Source organism: Panulirus ornatus, chromosome 29, assembly GCF_036320965.1.
Source record: "Panulirus ornatus isolate Po-2019 chromosome 29, ASM3632096v1, whole genome shotgun sequence".
Lineage (NCBI taxonomy): Eukaryota > Metazoa > Arthropoda > Malacostraca > Decapoda > Palinuridae > Panulirus > Panulirus ornatus.
Window position 1 is genome coordinate 533,690 of NC_092252.1, and position 22,869 is coordinate 556,558.

The 22,869-nt window shown below is 40.2% G+C and overlaps 1 protein-coding gene across 1 annotated transcript in view; it reads left to right on the plus strand.

Moving 5' to 3' along the window:
- The window catches only part of Klp61F (Kinesin-like protein at 61F), a 165,694-nt gene that overhangs the window by 3,615 nt on the left and 139,210 nt on the right, over nucleotides 1–22,869 (plus strand). Inside the window, exons 2-4 of the mRNA XM_071678934.1 lie at nucleotides 6,282–6,429; nucleotides 6,580–6,729; nucleotides 15,497–15,654. Coding sequence (XP_071535035.1) covers nucleotides 6,282–6,429; nucleotides 6,580–6,729; nucleotides 15,497–15,654 — 456 coding nt within the window. The remainder of the gene's footprint in view (nucleotides 1–6,281; nucleotides 6,430–6,579; nucleotides 6,730–15,496; nucleotides 15,655–22,869) is intronic.

A 22,869-nucleotide genomic window follows, 5' to 3' on the forward strand; every position in this document is an offset into this window, starting at 1 on the left:
TCACACCACACATTGTCCTCAAACATCTCATTTCCAGCACATCCATCCTCCTGCGCACAACTCTATCCATAGCCCACGCCTCGCAACCATACAACATTGTTGGAACCACTATTCCTTCAAACATACCCATTTTTGCTTTCTGAGATAATGTTCTCGACTTCCACACATTCTTCAAGGCTCCCAGGATTTTTGCCCCCTCCCCCACCCTATGATTCACTTCCACTTCCATGGTTCCATCCGCTGCCAGATCCACTCCCAGATATCTAAAGCACTTTAATTCCTCCAGTTTTTCTCCATTCAAACCTACCTCCCAATTGACTTGACCCTCAACCCTACTGTACCTAATAACCTTGCTCTTATTCACATTTACTCTCAACTTTCTTCTTTCACCCACTTTACCAAACTCAGTCACCAGCTTCTGCAGTTTCTTACATGAATCAGCCACCAGCGCTGTATCATCAGCGAACAACAACTGACTGACTTCCCAAGCTCTCTCATCCACAACAGACTTCATACTTGCCCCTCTTTCCAAAACTCTTGCATTGACCTCCCTAACAACCCCATCCATAAACAAATTAAACAACCATGGAGACATCACACACTCCTGCCGCAAACCTACATTCACTGAGAACCAATCACTTTCCTCTCTTCCTATACGTACACATACTTTACATCCTCGATAAAAACTTTTCACTGCTTCTAACAACTTGCCTCCCACACCATATATTCTTAATACCTTCCACAGAGCATCTCTATCTCTATTAAGTATATTGTATATAATTGCATGTAGACTTTCATCTGTATTTTCATTACATATTGAAGATGTAATGCAATGTAATTGTATGATACATCAATTTACCTTTGCATCAAAACTAGCTTTTGGAACTGGCTACTTATATTTAAGGTGCTTTATACAGTTTGTTGTGATTACAGAAATACTTTTACTGACTGATATTAAGTACAGTATTCTATTCTTGAGAATGTTAGCATCTTGAAGAGCTTCATCATTGGTTTCTCTTTACTTTTTGTGAAAGTCATGCAGACCCAGCCTACCATTATTTTATAAGGGTAACTGCTGTCTTGCTTTGTTTGCTGAAGGTAAGGTTGTGAGACATTACTACTTTCAGGCCTTTTATACTGTTTGATATTAATATGGTGGTATGCATGTATCTGTCCAGTATTTGGTAGTGTATGTATCTATTCACCTTCCCCATATCAGTGGAGTTGGATCTTATGCCAATTTAAAAGCATGTTGTTTTAGTTGCCATTGGGAGACTTTATGTCAGTCTTTAGGAAATATTTTTTCTCCCCTATCCCCTGGGATATTGGAAGGATGTAGATAATGTCTTAAGACAAGAGAACAAATGGGAACATCAGTGAAGCTGTTAAAGAGATTTTCAATGTGGTATTATCTGCAGATGATATTAAAGTTTGACTTGTGTTTGCATCAGTGTCAGAATGAATAACATGAGTGTGAGTACATCCTTTGAGGGATTGATCCTTTCTCTGTGGAAGCAGTGGAAATAATCTGATTTACATATGAGATATTACTTAAAAAGTTATATATCCATCCTTCAATAATTAGTGGTTATTTCCTAAGGCATTTATTGTGCTATAACACTGTAGTCATATTTATCAAATGCTTTTGCTGAGTGTTTATATCATATCAATATATTATTTGTTCCCCAGTACCTTTATATGTATTTTCATTGCAGTGTCCAAGGAACTAAGCAAGGCAAAATCTTCCTGCCTTGTAGGCACATTGTTGTTACTTATTTGATCCCATGAACTAGGTCATTATCAATCTTATAACTTTCTCAAACATTTGAATGATGCACAGTGTCAGTACTGTTGGTTGGTAGTTTTTTGGAATTACTTCATGAGTCAGTTTCAAGTTCTCAGGCATGATATCAGAGTCCAGTCTTTTAGTCCAGAGAATGTTTAGTGCTTGTGTAAGTGGTGTTTTGCATTGCATTGCTTTATAAAGGCATAGTTCTATGTTTTCAGTGACCCTCTTAAAATCCTTTGGCAAGGTGATGAGATATGCTGTGTATTATGGGGGGATTAGTGTTCAGGCAGAAGTCAGTTGAATCATTAACTTGATGATGCTTTTTTTGCTTTCTGAGCTGTGATGCATATTGCTTTTTTAGTATCTCACTCTTCTGACAATCATCTGTCTTTGTGCCCTCTTGTTGCAACAATGGATTTGATGGTTCTCAGTTTGCATTTTGTATATGAAAAGTATTTTTTCTTTTATTGTTGGCTTTTTTTGTGTGGGTCTCATATGGCCAGTTAATGATCTGTGTTTCTAAGTTCATTTAACAGTTTTTCATTACTGGATGAGCTTTGGCATGTTTTAAGGCCTGCAATTTGTTTTTGCTTTCTGTAGAGTGAGCATCCTCCTTGATCTACTCTAGATCTTTTGCACTTCCTTTTCAGGTCACCCATCACTCTTCAGACAAAATATTTATGTAAGAGTAATAGTCTTAGAAGAGAACCCCTGTGGCACTCCTTTGGTCACTTTAACCCATTAGGAGAAGGCTGCTCTGACATTCATTCTTTGCTCTCTTATGTTCACTGATATTTTCTCTCCATCAGAGGAGTGTCTCCCTTATTTCTTCCGTGATATCCAGCTTAATCATCCTCCTTTGTGGTATAGTTTCAGGTGCTTTCTGGCAGTCCTGGTCCAAGCATTCCATTCAGCCTTCCCTTTTGTCTAAGACAGAGCTCACTCTTTTGTAGCAAGCAAAAATGTTTGTTACACATGATCTTTCCCCTAAATAAAACTGTGCTGCCTCTCGCTTAGATAATCTTTCCCCAGAAAGTCATGTCAGTAGGATTGGTCTATAGTTTAATGCTTGTTCCTGGTCTCCTTCTATAGACAGGTATGATGTTTCCCCATTTCCATTCCCATGGCACTACCATTCTCCTGTGATGTCTTGAAGTGCATTTCAAAGGTTTATCTTGTGTATCTGTACACATCTGCAGCACATGATGAAATTTCTTTAGGACCACAAGCCTTGTAGAGGACAAGACTTTGTTGTATTCTGTTAATGTATTTTCTGGATTTGTCAATGTTTTCTAAACCCTCCTCACCATTTCATCTTACTGAAGTTGGGGCTATAATGTCATTCATAGTGAAAACACTTGAACTAATTACAGGTGTACCTCTTTAATCCGGCACTCTGTGATGCATCGTGTTTTGAATGCCGCCTTTAGTTATTGGTTTGTGTATTTGCCACCAGGGCGATGCTGTTAGCAACACTAAGGCACCAAAATCTGTCGACAATGCAGCTGAGCTAATTAACAGTCCTGTTAATTTCTTATATTTAGCTGTATTTTGGCCCTTCAGGATGTCATCCAAGAGACCAAGAGGTGCAGATGGTGCTAGTGCTAATAAGCATAAACCATTATCTATGCTTGAAAAGGTGGAGTTACTGAAAAAATTAGATAAAGGAACTTCTGTAGACTTTGTGTGAGTACTATGAGACTGGATCGTCAACTGTGTTTGACTTAGGGGTCAATTTCTGTTTTCCAGCAATAGCCAGATCTCAATGTTGCTGGATTAAAGAGATGCAGCTTGTATTTAGTCCTTTACATACCTTATCATCCTCTACAATTTTCCCTCTGAATCTTTAAAAGCCTGATTATCTGCTCTTTAATTGACAATCTGTTCCTGATGAATTTATGGAAAAGCTTAGGATTTCTCCTGGCATGTCAACAATATTCTTTTCAGAGTTTGTTTGTTCCTTCTTCCTTATTCTTATTTGCTCATTCTTGCTCACTTATACCTTGCAAATGCTGGCTAGCTGGAGAGCTGTCTTTTGTCTTTGTCATTGCACTTCTCATGCTCCTTTCCTTTTTAACATCTTTTATTAAACCATTCTGTCCTCTTTCTTACCATTCCCTCTGTATTTGGGGTTAAAGGTACCCATGTTTCTTCTTTATTGATTATTTCACAAGACCTCTCACAACAGCTCTGGTTCGGAGACACTGCACTCCATTTCCCAACCTGTTATCTGTGTCCATGATTATTTCTCCTCTTTATGTCATATCTCATACTTGTTTGCTGTTTCCCATGTTAGTGAAGTAGTACCTGGAATAAATGGAAAAAGGCTGCACTCGCTCACATCCATTCTCTAGCTGTTATGTAGCACACCGAAGTCAATTTGTATATTACGATATATTCTCAATATGCATGTTAGTATGTTTGGGGATAAGTTCTAGCAATGATAGTGTATCGGTTCCTCTCATCTAAGTGTGCTTATTCTTATGTTGGTGATGGAAATTTTCTTGTGTTTAGATGAAAAAATTTCATCTTCATGGCTTCCTATCCCAATGAGAGTCCAAATTCCCCCTGTTTTTCTCTCTAGTTTGAAATCCCACATTATCAATACTTTACTTTTTGAGAAATGAGTATTCCATACTGCATCCAGTGGTGATTTTCAGCTACAATGTTGTTTCCTGCTTTTTTCCAAGTGTGGTTCCCATGTCATTTCTTTTTTTGCTTCATAATTCTCTCTATTTCAATTGAGGCCTGGTCTTGATGTGGACTTTTGTCCGTGACTGGAGCCTTCAGCATAAAGAAAGTCTCTTAGGAGAATCATGTCTGAAACTGGGGTTTTCAAGGTCAAGGTAGGTTTTTATATTTATGTAACTTCTTGTGACTTTGCATCTGGTGGCTTACAGATTAATGCAGTAACAGGGTTTTGCTTTCCAACCTTGCCAAAAAGCATATTTCTTACATGATTTTAGGTATATAGTAGTTTCTGGTGGCTTATACATTAATGCAGTGACCAGGTTTTGTGATTAATCTTGACAACAAGCACCTCTGCAAAATCATTTTAGTTATTTAGTGGCTTAGTTGTCATTAGAGAATCTTGTACATACAGTCCAAGTCCTCCACTTGTTCTTCCAGTCCTGTTACATCTCAGTAGGTTTTGATTTAAGATCTAAACCTTACAGTCCATTGATGTAAGTTTCTGTGAAGGCTGCAGATATTGCCTTTGGCTTGTTCAAAAAGCCACCTATGAAAGGGATTTTGTTTGAGATTCAACTCCCTGTATGTTGGTATATTTGGAGGATGTTACATTTCTTTTTTTTTTGGGGGGGGGGGTTGTCGTGGAAGGTTAGTATGCCCTGTTCTGTTGAACTCGGTAAAGTGCTTCCAGTACTTTTATAAGTTTTTAGAGTGAGGGTATTGTCATTTTTTTCTGTGGCAGGTTTCCTCACTTGTTGACTGCAGTGGCTTGTATTTTGATAATTTTATAACTGAATTCATAAAGCAACCAACTGCTGGATTCTAACAAGATTGTTTGTGGTTGTGGATGAGAACAAACATGTGGATTGATATATAGAAATGGGAAGACAGATTTTTCAGTGAGGAAGACTTGTAAATTTGAAATACAGCAAAGGGGATGCAAATTATATCACTCGTGGATTTGAAATGGATTGTTTATCAAGTCTGTGCATAAATGTATCTGTAGCATTGCTTTCAACTGCATGTGAACAATCCTGTTGAAGAAAAAGTATTTAGCCTCATTTAAGGTAAAACATTTGCCCATGAGTTTGTATCCATTAGTGTGAGTGAAAATAGACTAATCTATTCTTAAGTAGCTTGTTAGATTGAGATTATCGAAGCTATTTATTATTTTGAATATCTATATTAGATAACCTCTTGACTTTCTCTTTTCTAAGCTAAATGATCTTAATTCATATCGTTGAGTCTCATAGGGTTTGTTTCTCAAGTCAGTGCATTTGTTAAAGAAAGTATGATTTGTAGGTTATACCTGAAGGTATTATCTTTTCTGAATGCATTTTTGATTACTTTTATTTTGTTAGAGTTTATATCTGCACTAAGAAAATGGAATTCTGTTGAAACATGTGTTGTGATTGTACATCAAGTTTTTAAGCTGAATCACAGTTCATAATAGCCTAGGACCAGCTTAGGCTGGGGGGGTAGAAGAACTCTGAAGATTTTGCCTGGTATTCATGAACCATTGAGAGTCTTTGCAGAATGTTGATTCCTAACTCCTGAAACCATGAACAGTAAACCTGCAAAAGGCAAGGGAAACCTGTATCAAGGAGGCAAAATGCAAATTTGATTAATACAACACTCAAAGTAAGTCAGAAAGTACTTGTTAATGATGTGAGGGTAGTGTTTTTTTGCACTAACTTTGATGAGATGATTAAGAAGTATGAACATTTTAATAATTCTTTTTTACCATATATGCTTGTTTAATTTAGGAAACCCACTTCTCACTTAAATCTTTTATTGACAGGCCTATGAATGCTTCTGAGAGGAGTAGTAAGTCATCTAGTCTCGTAGACTGCCAAAATAACAAAGAAATAGTTATACGGGAAAGACCAACAGACAAATTTGCAAAGACCTTCACCTTTGATCGAGTTTTTGGGCCAGAATCAAAGCAGGTTTGTTTGACATATGTATATTTAGATCTAGTTTAAGTTCTTTTTGGATTATTTTTTTTTTTCAATCTGAAGGGGTGTTCAATGTCCAGTTTTTAGGATAATTAAGCTAAGTAGTTGAAGTACTTATTAAATTATATTTATTTGCGACAGATTGATGTATACAAGTCAGTAGCCAAAAACTGTGTGGAGGAAGTTCTCTGTGGCTTTAACTGCACAATCTTTGCTTATGGGCAAACAGGCACTGGGAAAACATTCACAATGGAAGGAGAGCACACACCTGATAATACATCCTGGGATGAGGTAAGTGCATGTGCTTAGTTAGAACTTTGGTTTTAAGACACTTTTTCTCTATATATAACTGTCCTTCCTGCATGCACAAGGTAACATCAAGAACAAGTAGACAACAGCCATTTTTTCCCACATTTAGTATGTTGCTGTCTTGTATAATGTACCAGAACCATCGTCTCTGTAGTATACTTTGACTTCTTCATATACCTTAGCTCAGATTTTTAACAGCATGTCAACTCTTCATGTGCAGTACCAGTCTACTCCAGTTCTTTCTATCCAGCACACACTTCTTGGCTTTGTGGATGTTTAGTTACTCCATCCTCACCTCTCTCCCAAGAAATTATTACACCTAAGTCTGTAGAATCAGGCATAGTTCATAAGCAATGGAGGACAGCAAATGTTGTTCCCATCTTTAAAGTAGGGGATGGATCCATTGCCTCTAATTATCGTCCTATCATCTGTTATGGGAAAATTTCTTGAATCAATTATGGCGGATAAAATATGGTAACACTTGGAGAATCATGATCTCATTAGGGATTCTCAACATGGGTTTACAAAAGGAAAATCATGTCTTAGTAACCTTCTCTCATTCTTTGATAAAGTATTTGAAACTGTTGATCTGGGTAAGAGTTATGATATTGTATACTTAGACTTAAGTAGAGCTGTCGACAGAGTACCTCATGAGCGTCTGCCTAGAAAAATAGTGGCACATAGCATTGGGGATGTGTATTTGATTGGATTAGGGGGTGGCTCTGACAGAAAACAGGATATGCATCACTGGAGTTACATTGGGCCGGTGCAACGTAGCCAATGGTGTTTCTCAGGGGTCAGTCTTGGGACTGCTCTTGTTCAGTGTATATATTAACGATTTGGATATGGAAATAACCAGCGACTTCAGTAAATTTGCCGATGATACACATATAGGGGCTGTAATTGACTTGAATGAAAGTTCTGTGAATTTGCAGAGGGACTTAAAGAGATTATCAGAATGGGCAGGTAATGGAAAATGGAATTCAACATAGATAAACGCACAACATTTAGTGTGGGTAAAGACAGGAACACTGATTACAAACTGGACAATATTATTAGTGGTAAAACAGAATGTGAAAGAGATTTAGGGGTACTGGTGAGCAAGGATCTTAAGCTGCAGCAACATATTGTCCTCAAGTATTTCATTTCCAACACATTCACCCTTCTCCATACAACCCTGTCTATAGCCCATGTCTTGCAACTATGTAACATAGTTGGAACTACTAATCCTTCAAACATACCCATTTTTGCTCTCAAAGATAATGTTCTCTCCTTCCACACATTCTTCATCGCTCCCAGAACCTTCACACCCTCCCCCACCCTGTGATTCACTTCTGCTTCCATGGTTCCATCTGCTGCTAAGTCACTCCCAGGTATCCAAAACACATATGTTGATATGTATATGTATGTGTATGAGCATGTATATATATATATGTATATATGAATGGATGGGTCTTTCTTCGTCTGTTTCCTGGCACTACCTTGCTGATGCAGAAAATGGTGATCATGTGTAATAAATAAATGAGTACAAAATAGGGGCTGTAATTGATTCATGAAAATTCAGTGAATTTGCAGAGGGATTTAGATTATCAGAATGAGTGGGTACATGGAAAATGTAGTTCAGTATAGATAAATGCACAACACTAAGTGAGGGTTAAGACAGGAATGCTTATTACAAATTGGACAACATTACTGTTGGTAAAACAGAATGTGAAAGAGATTTAGGAGTACTGGTGAGCAAGGGTCTTAAGGCATGGAAACAATGTATTAAATATGTTATAAGGCTGATTGGACATTATGGTTCATTAAGACTGTTGGCGTTAAGACTTGTAGAGTATTATTGCAACTTTGCTTTACGTTGGTGAGACTACATTTGGATTATGTGGTTCAGTTTTGGGCTCCGTACTGTGCAGTTGATATAGATTGTTTAGAGAGAGTACAAAAGGTGAATGACAAAAAGGATCTGTGGGATTAGAAACCTCACTTATGAAGAAAGGTTAAAAGACTCGATTTACATTCACTTAAGAGGAGGAGGGCTAGAGTGGATATGACTGAAGTTTTTAATGGGTAAAGGGGATTAATAAAGGTAACATGAATAAAGTTGTTAGGTTGGCACCACTGGATAGAACAAGAAATAATGGATTTAAATTAGAAAAAAAAATAGCTTCAAGTTGGGTGTAGGTAGATAGTGGATCAGGAATAGGGTAGTAGATTTATGGAACAAGCTTCCAAGTACAGTAGTGGAAGCTAGTTCATTAGGTAGCATTAAACAAAGATTGGATGTGTTCATGGGTTCAGGCTGTTGGTTGTGGGTAGGACAGACTGAGGACTTGCCTAGCATGGACCAATAGGCCTCTTGCAGCGTCCTCACTTCTTATGTTCTTATATATTTATTTTATTTATGGAACAAGCTTCCAAGTACAGTAGTGGAAGCTAGTTCATTAGGTAGCATTAAATAAAGATTGGATGTGTTCATGGGTTCAGGCTGTTGGTTGTGGGTAGGACAGACTGAGGACTTGCCTAGCATGGACCAATAGGCCTCTTGCAGCGTCCTCACTTCTTATGTTCTTATATATTTATTTTATTTATTATACTTTGTCGCTGTCTCCCGCGTTTGCGAGGTAGCGCAAGGAAACAGACGAAAGAAATGGCCCCCCCCCCATACACATGTATATACATACGTCCACACACGCAAATATACATACCTACACAGCTTTCCATGGTTTACCCCAGACGCTTCACATGCCCCGATTCAATCCACTGACAGCACGTCAACCCCGGTATACCACATCGCTCCAATTCACTCTATTCCTATATATATATATATATATATATATATATATATATATATATATATATATATATATATATATATATATATATATATTTTTTTTTTTATACTTTGTCGCTGTCTCCCGCGTTTGCGAGGTAGCGCAAGGAAACAGACGAAAGAAATGGCCCCCCCCCATACACATGTATATACATACGTCCACACACGCAAATATACATACCTACACAGCTTTCCATGGTTTACCCCAGACGCCTCACACGCCCTGATTCAATCCACTGACAGCACGTCAACCCCGGTATACCACATCGCTCCAATTCACCCTATTCCTTGCCCTCCTTTCACCCTCCTGCATGTTCAGGCCCCGATCACACAAAATCTTTTTCACTCCATATTTCCACCTCCAATTTGGTCTCCCTCTTCTCCTCGTTCCCTCCACCTCCGACACATATATCCTCTTGGTCAATCTTTCCTCACTCATTCTCTCCATGTGCCCAAACCACTTCAAAACATCCTCTTCTGCTCTCTCAACCACGCTCTTTTTATTTCCACACATCTCTCTTACCCTTACGTTACTCACTCGATCAAACCACCTCACACCACACATTGTCCTCAAACATCTCATTTCCAGCACATCCATCCTCCTGCGCACAACTCTATCCATAGCCCACGCCTCGCAACCATACAACATTGTTGGAACCACTATTCCTTCAAACATACCCATTTTTGCTTTCCGAGATAATGTTCTCGACTTCCACACATTCTTCAAGGCCCCCAGAATTTTCGCCCCCTCCCCCACCCTATGATCCACTTCCGCTTCCATGGTTCCATCCGCTGCCAGATCCACTCCCAGATATCTAAAACACTTCACTTCCTCCAGTTTTTCTCCATTCAAACTCACCTCCCAATTGACTTGACCCTCAACCCTACTGTACCTAATAACCTTGCTCTTATTCACATTTACTCTTATGTTCTTAAGTATGTAAAAAAGTTCAGTAATACCAGTCTATCCTATCTATCTATCTATCTCTGATGGCTGTTCCCTTTGAGCACTTCCATCAGTGGGGTTCCCACAACAAAAGGCTCTCCTCTTGTCCCTTTCTTTATATGCCTTCCACACATTCTTCCACTATTTCTCTCCTCCCAGTAGTCTTCCACTCTATTTCTTTATGTCACAGATGCTCTTCCTCTCACACCAACACCTTTAATTGTACTGTTACACACACTGCTTTTAAACGCCCTTTCTTGTATCCTTTCCATAAGTGCAAACCACTTAGAATTATATTATTTGACGGACTCTTTAGTAATACCTTGGAAAGCAAACGAAAATGTATTAGAGCTCATGAAGGAAGATAGAAATATACCATGTGAAATAAAAAGTCTTCTCATGGTACATACAGAAAGATTCAAAAGAAGCCTTGATAATTGGCTAAAAGCAGTTTCAGGTGAGCTCAAGTTTAATGATTGTACAATGTGAATGGCAGCAAAGAAAAACAGTATTTTTCATTCAGTGTATGTGGTTAGCGCTTCATTGCAAAATCAAATCGTAGGTACTGTGGATGTTTAGAGAGTTAGCTCCTTATGCCTATTCTCTGCTGTTGCAGAACTTTGATCTCTGTGCTAGTTATTAATGGTTCAGCAGAGCTCTGACAAAGCTTTTAACCCTTTATTTGGTCTTTAGTTGTATGAGTGAGAACCACAAGATTATTATTTAACTTACAGATAATGGAGTTCACTAATTTTAGAGACTCTATTACTGTGGAGGACTCCTTGATGGAGTTCCGGAAGGGAACAAGTGTCTGAGATACAAGTAGATAGACTTACAAGTATTGTCCATATCCTTAAAAATGAAGGGTTTGGATGTTTGAGGATAAAGTACATTTCCAGATAGAAACTTGGTACCAGCTGACCCTAAGAGTAGGGAATTTATATCCTTAAAGATCTTAATATATTTATTATATTTTGCTTTGTCGCTGTCTCCTGCGTTAGCGAGGTAGCGCAGGGAAACAGACGAAAGAATGGCCCAACCCACACACACACACATGTATATACATACACGTCCACACACGCAAATATACATACCTGTACATCTCAACGTATACATATATATACGCACACAGACATATACATATATACACATGTACATAATTCATACTGTCTGCCTTTATTCATTCCCATTGCTACCTCGCCACACATGAAATAATAACCCCCTCCCCCCGCATGTGCACGAGATAGCACCAGGAAGAGACAATAAAGGCCATTTTCGTTCACACTCAGTCTCTAGCTGTCATGTAATGCACCGAAACCACAGCTCCCTTTCCACATCCAGGCCCCACAGAACTTTCCATGGTTCACCCCAGACGCTTCACATGCCCTGGTTCGATCCATTGACAGCATGTCAGCCCCGGTATACCACATCGTTCCAATTCAGTCTATTCCTTGCACGCCTTTCACCCTCCTGTATGTTCAGGCCCAGATCACTCAAAATCTTTTTCACTCCATCTTTCCACCTCCAATTTGGTTTACCACTTCTCCTCGTTCCCTCCACCTCTGACACATATATCCTCTTTGTCAATCTTTCCTCACTCATTCTCTCCATGTGACCAAACCATTTCAAAACCCTCTTCTGCTCTCTCAACCACACTTTTTATTACCACACATCTCTCTTACCCTATTATTACTTACTCGATCAAACCCCCTCACACCACATATTGTCCTCAAACATCTCATTTCCAGCACATCCACCCTCCTGCGCACAACTCTATCCATAGCCCACGCCTCGAAACCATATAACATTGTTGGAACCACCATTCCTTCAAACATACCCATTTTTGCTTTCCGAGATAATGTTCTCGACTTCCAAACATTCTTCAACACTCCCAGAACTTTTGCCCCCTCCCCCAACCTATGAATCACTTCCGCTTCCATGGTTCCATTCGCTGCCAAGTCCACTTGCAGATATATAAAACACTTCACTTCCTCCAGTTTTTCTCCATTCAAACTTACCTCCCAAATGACTTGTCCCTCAACCCTACTGTACCTAATAACCTTGCTCTTATTCACATTTACTCTCAGCTTTCTTCTTTCACACACTTTACCAAACTCAGTCACCAGCTTCTGCAGTTTCTCACACGAATCAGCCACTAGAGCTGTATCATCAGCGAACAACAACTGACTCTTCCCAAGCTCTCTCATCCACAACAGACTGCATACTTGCCCCCTTTTCCAAAACTCTTGCATTCACCTCCCTAACAACCCCATCCATAAACAAATTAAACAACCATGGAGACATCACACACCCCTGTCGCAAACCAACATTCACTGAGAACCAATCACTTTCCTCTCTTCCTACACGTACACATGCCTTACATCCTAAATAAAAACTTTTCACTGCTTCTAACAACTTGCCTCCCACACCATATATTCTTAATACCTTCCACAGAGCATCTCTATCAAGTCTATCATATGCCTTCTCCAGATCCATAAATGCTACATACAAATCCATTTGCTTTTCTAAGTATTTCTCACATACATTCTTCAAAGCAAACATCTGATCCACACATCCTCTACCACTTCTGAAACCACACTGCTCTTCCCCAGTCTGATGCTCTGTATATGCCTTCACCCTCTCAATCAATACCCTCCCATATAATTTCCCTGGAATACTCAACAAACTTATACCTCTGTAATTTGAGCACTCACCTTTATCCTCTTTGCCTTTGTACAATGGCACCATGCAAGCATTCCGCCAATCCTCAGGCACCTCACCATGAGTCATATTATTTATATATTTATTTTGCTTTGTCGCTGTCTCCCGCGTTTGCGAGGTAGCGCAAGGAGACAGATGAAAGAAATGGCCCAACCCCCCCCCATACACAATGTATATACATACACGTCCACACACGCAAATATACATACCTATACATCTCAATGTACACATATATATACACACACAGACACATACATATATACCCATGCACACAATTCACACTGTCTGCCTTTATTCATTCCCACCGCCACCTCGCCACACATGGAGTCATACATACATTAAATAACCTTACCAACTAGTCAACAACACAGTCACCCCCTTTTTTAATAAATTCCACTGCAATACCATCCAAACCCGCTGCCTTGCCGGCTTTCATCTTCTGCAAAGCCTTTACTACCTCTTCCCTGTTTACCAAATCATTTTCCCTAACCCTCTCACTTTGCACGCCACCTCGACCAAAACACCCTATATCTGCCACTCTATCATCAAACACATTCAACAAACCTTCAAAATACTCACTCCATCTCCTCACATCACCACTACTTGTTATCACCTCCCCATTAGCCCCCTTCACTGAAGTTCCCATTTGCTCCCTTGTCTTACGCACTTTATTTACCTCCTTCCAAAACATCTTTTTATTCTCCCTAAAATTTAATGATGCTCTCTTACCCCAACTCTCATTTGCCCTCTTTTTCACCTCTTGCACCTTTCTCTTGACCTCCTGTCTCTTTCTTTTATACATCTCCCACTCATTTGCATTATTTCCCTGCAAAAATCGTCCAAATGCCTCGCTCTTCTCTTTCTCTAATAATCTTACTTCTTCATCCCACCACTCACTACCCTTTCTAATCTGCCCACCTCCCACGCTTCCCATGCTACAAGCACCTCTTGCGCAAGCCACCACTGCTTTTTTAAATACATCCCATTCCTCCCCCACTCCCCTTACTTCCATTGTTCTCACCTTTTTCCATTCTGTACTCAGTCTCTCCTGGCACTTCCTCACACAAGTCTCCTTCCCAAGCTAACTTACTCTCAACACTCTCTTCACCCCAACTTTCTCTCTTCTTTTCTGAAAACCTCTACAAATCTTCACCTTAGCCTCCACAAGATAATGATCAGACATCTCTCCAGTTGCACCTCTCAGCACATTAACATCCAGAAGTCTCTCTTTCGCGTGCCTATCAATTAACACATAATCCAATAATGCTCTCTGGCTATCTCTCCTACTTACATACGTATACTTATGTTTATCTCTCTTTTTAAACCAGGTACTCCCAATCACCAGTCCTTTTTCAGCACATAAATCTACAAGCTATTCACCATTTCCATTTACAACACTGAACACCCCATGTACACCAATTATTCCCTCAACTGCCACATTACTCACCTTTGCATTCAAATCACCCATCACTATAACCCGGTCTCAAGCATCAAAACTACCAACACACTCACTCAGCTGCTCCCAAAACACTTGCCCCTCATGATCTTTCTTCTCATGCCCAGGTGCATATGCACCAATAGTCACCCATCTCTCTCCATCTACTTTCAGTTTTACCCTCTTCAATCTAGAGTTTACTTTCTTACACTCTATCACATACTCCCACCACTTCTGTTTCAGGAGTAGTGCTACTCCTTCCCTTGCTCTTGTCCTCCACTAACCCCTGACTTTACCCCCAAGACATTCCCAAACCACTCTTCCCCTTTACCCTTGAGCTTCGTTTCACTCAGAGCCAAAACATCCAGGTTCCTTTCCTCAAACATACTACCTATCTCTCCTTTTTTCTCATCTTGGTTACATCCACACACATTTAGACACCCCAATCTGGGCCGTCGAGGAGGATGAGCACTCCCTGCGTGACTCCTTCTGTTTCCCCTTTTAGAAAGTTAGAATACAAGATCTTAACAGGTGATAGTATTATAATAGTTTGATTTGAGGTTAAAAACATGGGATCCATGGCTTTATGTCATTTCCAGCTGTAATCATCACTCACCTGTCAAGAACTTTAAACTTACCTTCAGTAGTATGGAACCTTATCTTAGTTTTGTTGGGAGTGTATAGATGGATTTGTAAATAATCAGACTGTTGTTTGATGATTATTTGGTTGAATTCCAGTTTTTTCTATTTTTTTAAGTTCACATATAGCCTTGTAGTTGTGTAAATTGTGCTAATGAATTTCAATTAAATTTTTCAGGACCCCATGGCAGGCATCATACCTCGTTGTGTCAACCATTTGTTTGATGAGTTACGCATGCAGAAGCTGGAGTTCACTATGCGTGTGTCTTTCCTTGAGCTTTACAATGAGGAATTGTTTGACTTGCTATCTGCTCATGATGACATGTCAAAACTCAGGTAAAGTATTTTCTCCTTGTGGAGAATGGTTGCTTCAAAGATTGTGTAAGAGTCCAACCATTTGGGTGATCATTTGCATTTCCCATTGCCTTTGGTGAGATTATATTGGAAAAGTTTTGTTTTGTTGTACCAGCATTGAATGTTTGTATTTGATAGGCAGCCAGCGATTGATCTTAGTTCTCTGATTTGTTAGGTTTGTAACTATTATATTTACTTTTGACAGGGTGGATGACCAGGCAGGTGTATTGTAGTTTAGGGTGGAGCAAATTAATTCTCTATCTTTCTTGTCCAAACCTGGTAACTGTAAGTGTTCCAGGGCATTTAACTTGTTTATGGCCGTTGTGTTAATGTTTGTGGGTGGGGAGCAAATATCACGTGTTGTATGTGATTCCCAATATAATTGGAGTTTTCGCTTCATCCTTCTACTTTCTTGGTGGTCCTCCTTTTCCTTGTTCCCCCATATCTGACATATATACCATATTTGTCATCTTTTCTTCTCTCGTCCCTTTCATATGTCTGAACTATTTCAGCACAACCTCTTACGCTCTCTCATACATACTCCTTTTACTACCATGCCTCCCTCTTATCCAGTCATTACTTATTTGATGCACCCACCTTACCCCACATATTATCCTCAGACATATATTTTCTAACACTTTTGCCCTATCCTTTACATTTTTGTGGAAGGACCATGCCTTAGAGAGGTAGGTCTTAGAGAGGTAGGTAGTACCTAGTAGGCAGCCAGAGACCAGGGAGGTATATTACCAGTACTAGCTGCCTGGGTATTTATAGGATTAGTGATGGCTGCAGAGTGAACCATCACTTCATGGGTTGTTGAGTTGCACCCATCTGACTTTGTTAGCTGCCTTTATTTTTCTGCTTCACTCATGTGGACTACTGGCATTGTGTCCACAAACTTACAATCTCTCCTCATGACACACACACATAGGATGGGGGAGGGGTCAAAGGTTCTGGGAGTGTTGAGGAATGTATGGAAAGAGAGAACGTTATCTTGGAGAGCAAAAATGAGCATGTTTGAAGGAATAATAATTCCAGCAATATTATATGGTTGCGAGGCACGGGCTACTGATAGGGTTATATGGAGGAGGGTAGATTTGTTGGAAATGAAATGTTTAAGGACAAGAATGAGATAGAAGATGCAGAACAGTCATTTGATATACATGGAAGAGACACACCTAAGATGCCATTGGTACACAAGCATAACCGGATGGTCAAAGTGCACTTGGGAACTTATCAAGTTTCATTTTCCAGTATTTTATGCATATACACACATGTACATATTCTTACTTGCTTGCCTTCATCCATTCCCGGCACCACCCTGCCCCACAGGAAACCCCTGGCAACAGCGACGTAATACCAGGGAACGGACAATAAAGGCCACATTTGCCCACTCAGTCTTTAGCTTTCAGGTGTAATGGACTAAAACCACAGCTCCCTATCCACATCCATGCCCCTCAGCCCTTTCCATGGTTTACCCCAGACATTTCATATGCCCTGATTCAGTCCATTGACAGCACATGGACCCCAGTATACCACATCGTTCCAATTCACTCTCTTCCTTGCATGCCTTTCACCATTCTGTATGTTCAGGCCCTGATCACTCAAAATCCTTTTCACTCCATCCTTCCACTTCCAATTTGGTCTCCAGCTTCTCCTTGTTCCCTCCGCCTCTGACACATATCCTCTTTGTCAACCTTTCCTTGTTCATTCTCTCCATATGTCCAAACCATTTCAACACACCCCATTCTGCTCTTTCAACCACGCTCTTTTTATTTCCATACATCTCTCTTACCCTTTCCATACTTACTCGATCAAACCACCTTACACCACATATTGTCCTCAAACATTTCATTTCCAACACATCTACCCTCCTCTGTACATCCCTATCTATAGCTCATGTCTCACAACCATATAACATTGTTGGAATTACTATTCCTTCAAACATACCCATTTTGCTCACTGAGATAACGTTCTCTCCTTCCATACATTCTTCAACACTCTCAGAACATTTGACCCCTCCCCCTCCTTATGTGTTGTGTGTGATGAAGATACATTGTATGTTTGTGGACATAATGCCAGTAGTCCACATGTGGGTGAAGCAGAAAAAAAAGGTAGCTAACTAGGTCAGAGGAGTGCAGCTTGACAACCACTGAATTGATGGTTCACTTTGCAGCCATCACTAATCCTGTGACTTACTTCTGCTTCCATGGTTCCATTTGCTGCTAAGTCCACTCCCAAATATCTAAAACTCTCCGCTTCCAGTTTTTCTCCATTCAAACTTACATCCCAGTTAACTTGTCCCTCAACCCTACTGAACCTAATAACCTTGCTCATATTCACATTTACTCTTAACTTTCTCATTTCACACACTTTTCCAAACTCAGTCACCAACTTCTGAAGTTTCTCACTCGAATCAGCCAGCAGAGCTTTAATATCGGCGAACAGCAACTGACTCACTTCCCATGCCATCTCATCTCCAACAGTCTGCATACTTGCCCCTCTTTCCAAAACTCTTGCATTTACCTCCCTAACCACACCATCCATAGACAAATTAAACAACCATGGGGACATCACAGACCTCTGCTGTAGACGGACCTTCACTGGTTACCAGGCTCTCTCCTCTCTTCCTACTTGTACACATGCCTCACATCCTTGGGAGAAACTTTTCACTGCTTCTAGCAGCTTACCTCCCACACCATATACTCTTAAGACCTTCCACAAAGCATCTCTATCAATCCTATCATGCCTTCTCCAGATCCATAAATGCTACATACAAATCCAGCTTTTTTTTAAGTATTTCTCACACACATTCTTCAAAGCAATCACCTGATCCACACATCCTTTACCACTTCTGAAACTACACTGCTCTTCTCCAATTTGATGCTCTGTACATGCTTTCACCCTCTCAATCAATACCCTCCCATATGATTTCCCAGGAATACCTAAGAAAATTATGCCTCTGTAGTTTGAACATTCACCTTTATCCCCTTTGCACTTGTACATTGGCACTATGCATGCATCCTGCCAGTCCTCAGGCACTTCACATTGATCCATACATACATTGAATATTCTTACCAACCAGTCAGCAACGCAGTCACCTCCTTTCTTAAGAGATTTACTGTTAATTGATAAGAGTGTAAATGAGAGACTTTTGGATGTTAATGTGCTGAGATAAATAGCTTGAGGGATGTCTGATAGTAATCAGAGGTGTAGAGGTGGAGATGAAGATTTGTAGAGGTTTTCAAAAAAGAAGAGGGAATGTTGGGGAGAAGAGAGTGGTGAAAGTAAGTGAGATTGGAAAGGACACGTGTGAGGAAGTAACAGGAGAGATTGAGTGTCGAATGGCAAAAAGTGAGAGCAAATGACGTGAGGGGAGTGGGTGAGGATGGGGATGTATTTAGAGAGCAGTGATGGCATGTGCAAAAGATGCATGTGGCATGAGAAAGGTGGAAGGTGGCCAGATTAGAAAGGGGTAATGAGTGGCGGGATGAAGAAAGAAAGTTGTTAGTGAAAGAGAAAAGAGAGGTGTTTGGATGATATAAGGAAATAGTGCAAATGACTGGGAGATGTATAAAAGGAATCAGGAGGAGGTCAAGAGAAAGGTGTAAGGGCTGAAGAAGAGGACAAATGAGAGGTATAGTGAGAGAGTATCATTAGATTTTAGGGAGAATAAAAAGTTGTTTTGGAAGGAGGGAATAATGTTCGTAAGACAAGAGAACAAATGCGAACATTGGTGAAGGGGGCAAGGGGGTAAGTAATGACAGAGAGTGTGAAGTGAAAAGGTGATGGAGTGAGTATTTTGAAAGTTTGTTGAATGTTTTTGATGGTAGAGTGGTAGATGTAGATTGTTTTGGCCGGGATGGTGTGCAAAGGGAGAGGGTCAGGGAGAATGGTTTGGTTAAGAGAGAAGAGGTTGTGAAAGCTTTGCAGAATATGAAACCTGTAATTTTGGTGCATTACACAAGACAGCTAGAGACTGAGTGTGAATGAATGTGGTCTTTTTTTCTATGTGTGCATGTATATATATGTTAGTGGATATATCTTTCTTCGTCTGTTTCCTGGCACTACTCGCTAATATGGGAAATGGCAGTCAATTATAAAAAAGAACAAATTGTTGGGTTTTCTGCAGATGCTTTCTTAAACATGTTTCCAACCCTTTGGATCATGCAGTGTAAAAATGGTAGCTTACAATCATTTTCCACTTTCATGGTAAATTTGATAGAAAGTACTAAATTGTTAAGTAATAGGAGAAATGCTTGTAAATTTTCACTTGTTGGCCAAATACAGAACATCATCTACATGCCTAAACCAGATTACCATATAGGGTAAGATATCTCTCAGTAATTTTGTTTCAAAGAAGTCACTGTATAGATTACTTAATACTGGTGAAAGAGGGTTATGCTTATGAGGAACTAGATGTTGTGAATGAGAATGGTGAACAATTTGGTATGTGGTGAAAAAGGTCTGGTGATTGGGAATGCTTGATTTAAAAAGTGAGTAGGACAGATGGGTAGAGGGCATGATTGGATTACATACTAATTGACAGACATGCAAGAGAGAGACTGTGATATGAATGTGCTAAAAGGGGCACATGTTGGGATGTCTGAACAGTATCTGGTGGAGGCAAGGGTGAAGATTTGTAGAGCTTTTAGGAAAAGAGGAAATGATGGGAGTGAGAAGTAGGAAGGCACATTGGGTGGGAGCATGAGTTAGAAGTAGTAGGTAGGAACATTAGCTACCCACATTAGATAGTAGAAGTCAGTAGGAACATTAGATAGGAGCCTCTGAAAACATTGTGGTAGAGTTGCCTGTTGCCAGTGGCCTGCTAAGGGTGAGGAACTAAAGGCTAAGAAGTGGTGCTGGATTTCACCTGTTATGGAAACTCTCTTGTTGTGGCCATCATCCTGAGGGAGTACACAAAGGGAATGGATTTCAGAAATATAGAGAGATGAAGAGGGTGGTGGTGAAAGTAAGTGACCTTAGAAAAGTTACATGTGTGAAGAAATGCCTGGGGAGATTGAGTGTAGAACAGCCAGAGGTGAAAGTAAATGAGAAGCCACTTACTTTTTCACTTTGCACACTTCCAGGTACAAAATGTATCCAGTGCATGCAATTTCTAATAATTTCTCTGTTATTATGTGTAAGCCATTATTCACTTTTGCACATTGGACAAAGTTTGCGGAAACTATATATGAGATAGCTGACAGGCAATAGTTACTTCATCCATTCAACCCACTGGTCATTGCATTGAAGTTAACAAGATGATAGATATATTTATTATATATTTTATTTTGCTTTGCTGCTGTCTCCCGCATTAGCGAGGTAGTGCAAGGAAACAGACGAAAGAATGGCCCAACCCGCCCACATACACATGTATATACATACATGTCCACCCACGCAAATATACATACCTATACATCTCAATGTACACATATATATACACACACAGACATACACATATATACACATATATACACATATACATAATTCATACTGTCTGCCTTTATTTGTTCCCATCGCCACCCCGCCACACATGGAATAACCCCCCCTCCCCCCTCATGTGTGCGAGGTAGCGCTAGGAAAAGACACCAAAGGCCCCATTCATTCACACTCAGTCTCTAGCTGTCATGTAATAATGCACCGAAACCACAGCTCCCTTTCCATATCCAGGCCCCACAGAACTTTCCATGGTTTACCCCAGACACTTCACATGCCCTGGTTCAATCCATTGACAGCACGTCGACCCCGGTATACCACATCGTTCCAATTCACTCTATTCCTTGCACGCCTTTCACCCTCCTGCATGTTTAGGCCCCGATCACTCAAAATCTTTTTCACTCCATCTTTCCACCTCCAATTTGGTCTCCCACTTCTCCTCGTTCCCTCCACCTCTGACACATATGTCCTCTTTGTCAATCTTTCCTCACTCATTCTCTCCATGTGACCAAACCATTTCAAAACACCCTCTTCTGCTCTCTCAACCACACTCTTTTTATTTCCACACATCTCTCTTACCCTATTATTACTTACTCGATCAAACCACCTCACATCACACATTGTCCTCAAACATCTCATTTCCAGCACGTCCACCCTCCACAGCACAACTCTATCCATAGCCCACGCCTCGCAACCGTACAACATTGTTGGAACCACTATTCCTTCAAACATACCCATTTTTGCTTTCCGAGATAATGTTCTCGACTTCCAAACACTCTTCAATGCTCCCAGAATTTTTGCCCCCTCCCCCACCCTATGATTCACTTCCGCTTCCATGGTTCCATCCGCTGCCAGATCCACTCCCAGATATCTAAAACACTTTACTTCCTCCAGTTTTTCTCCATTCAAACTTACCTCCCAATTGACTTGACCCTCAACCGTACTGTACCTAATAACCTTGCTCTTATTCACATTTACTCTTAACTTTCTTCTTTCACACACTTTACCAAACTCAGTCACCAGCTTCTGCAGTTTCTTACATGAATCAGCCACCAGCGCTATAGAATCATCGAACAACAACTGACACACTTCCCAAGCTCTCTCATCCACAACAGACTGCATACTTGCCCCTCTTTCCAAAACTCTTGCATTCACCTCCTTAACAACTCCATCCATAAACAAATTAAACAACCATGGAGACATCACACACCCCTGCCGCAAACCTACATTCACTGAGAACCAATCACTTTCCTCTCTTCCTACACGTACACATGCCTTACATCCTCGATAAAAACTTTTCACTGCTTCTAACAACTTGCCTCCCACACCATATATTCTTAAAACCTTCCACAGAGCATCTCTATCAACTCTATCATATGCCTTCTCCAGATCCATAAATGCTACATACAAATCCATTTGTATTTCTCACATACATTCTTCAAAGCAAACACCTGATCCACACATCCTCTACCACTTCTGAAACCACACTGCTCTTCCCCAATCTGATGCTCTGTACATGCCTTCACCCTCTCAATCAATACCCTCCCATATAATTTCCCTGGAATACTCAACAAACTTATACCCCTGTAATTTGAGCACTCACTCTTATCCCCTTTGCCTTTGTACAATGGCACTATGCACGCATTCCGCCAATCCTCAGGCACCTCACCATGAGTCATACATACATTAAATAACCTTACCAACCAGTCAACAATACAGTCACCCCCTTTTTTAATAGATTCCACTGCAATACCATCC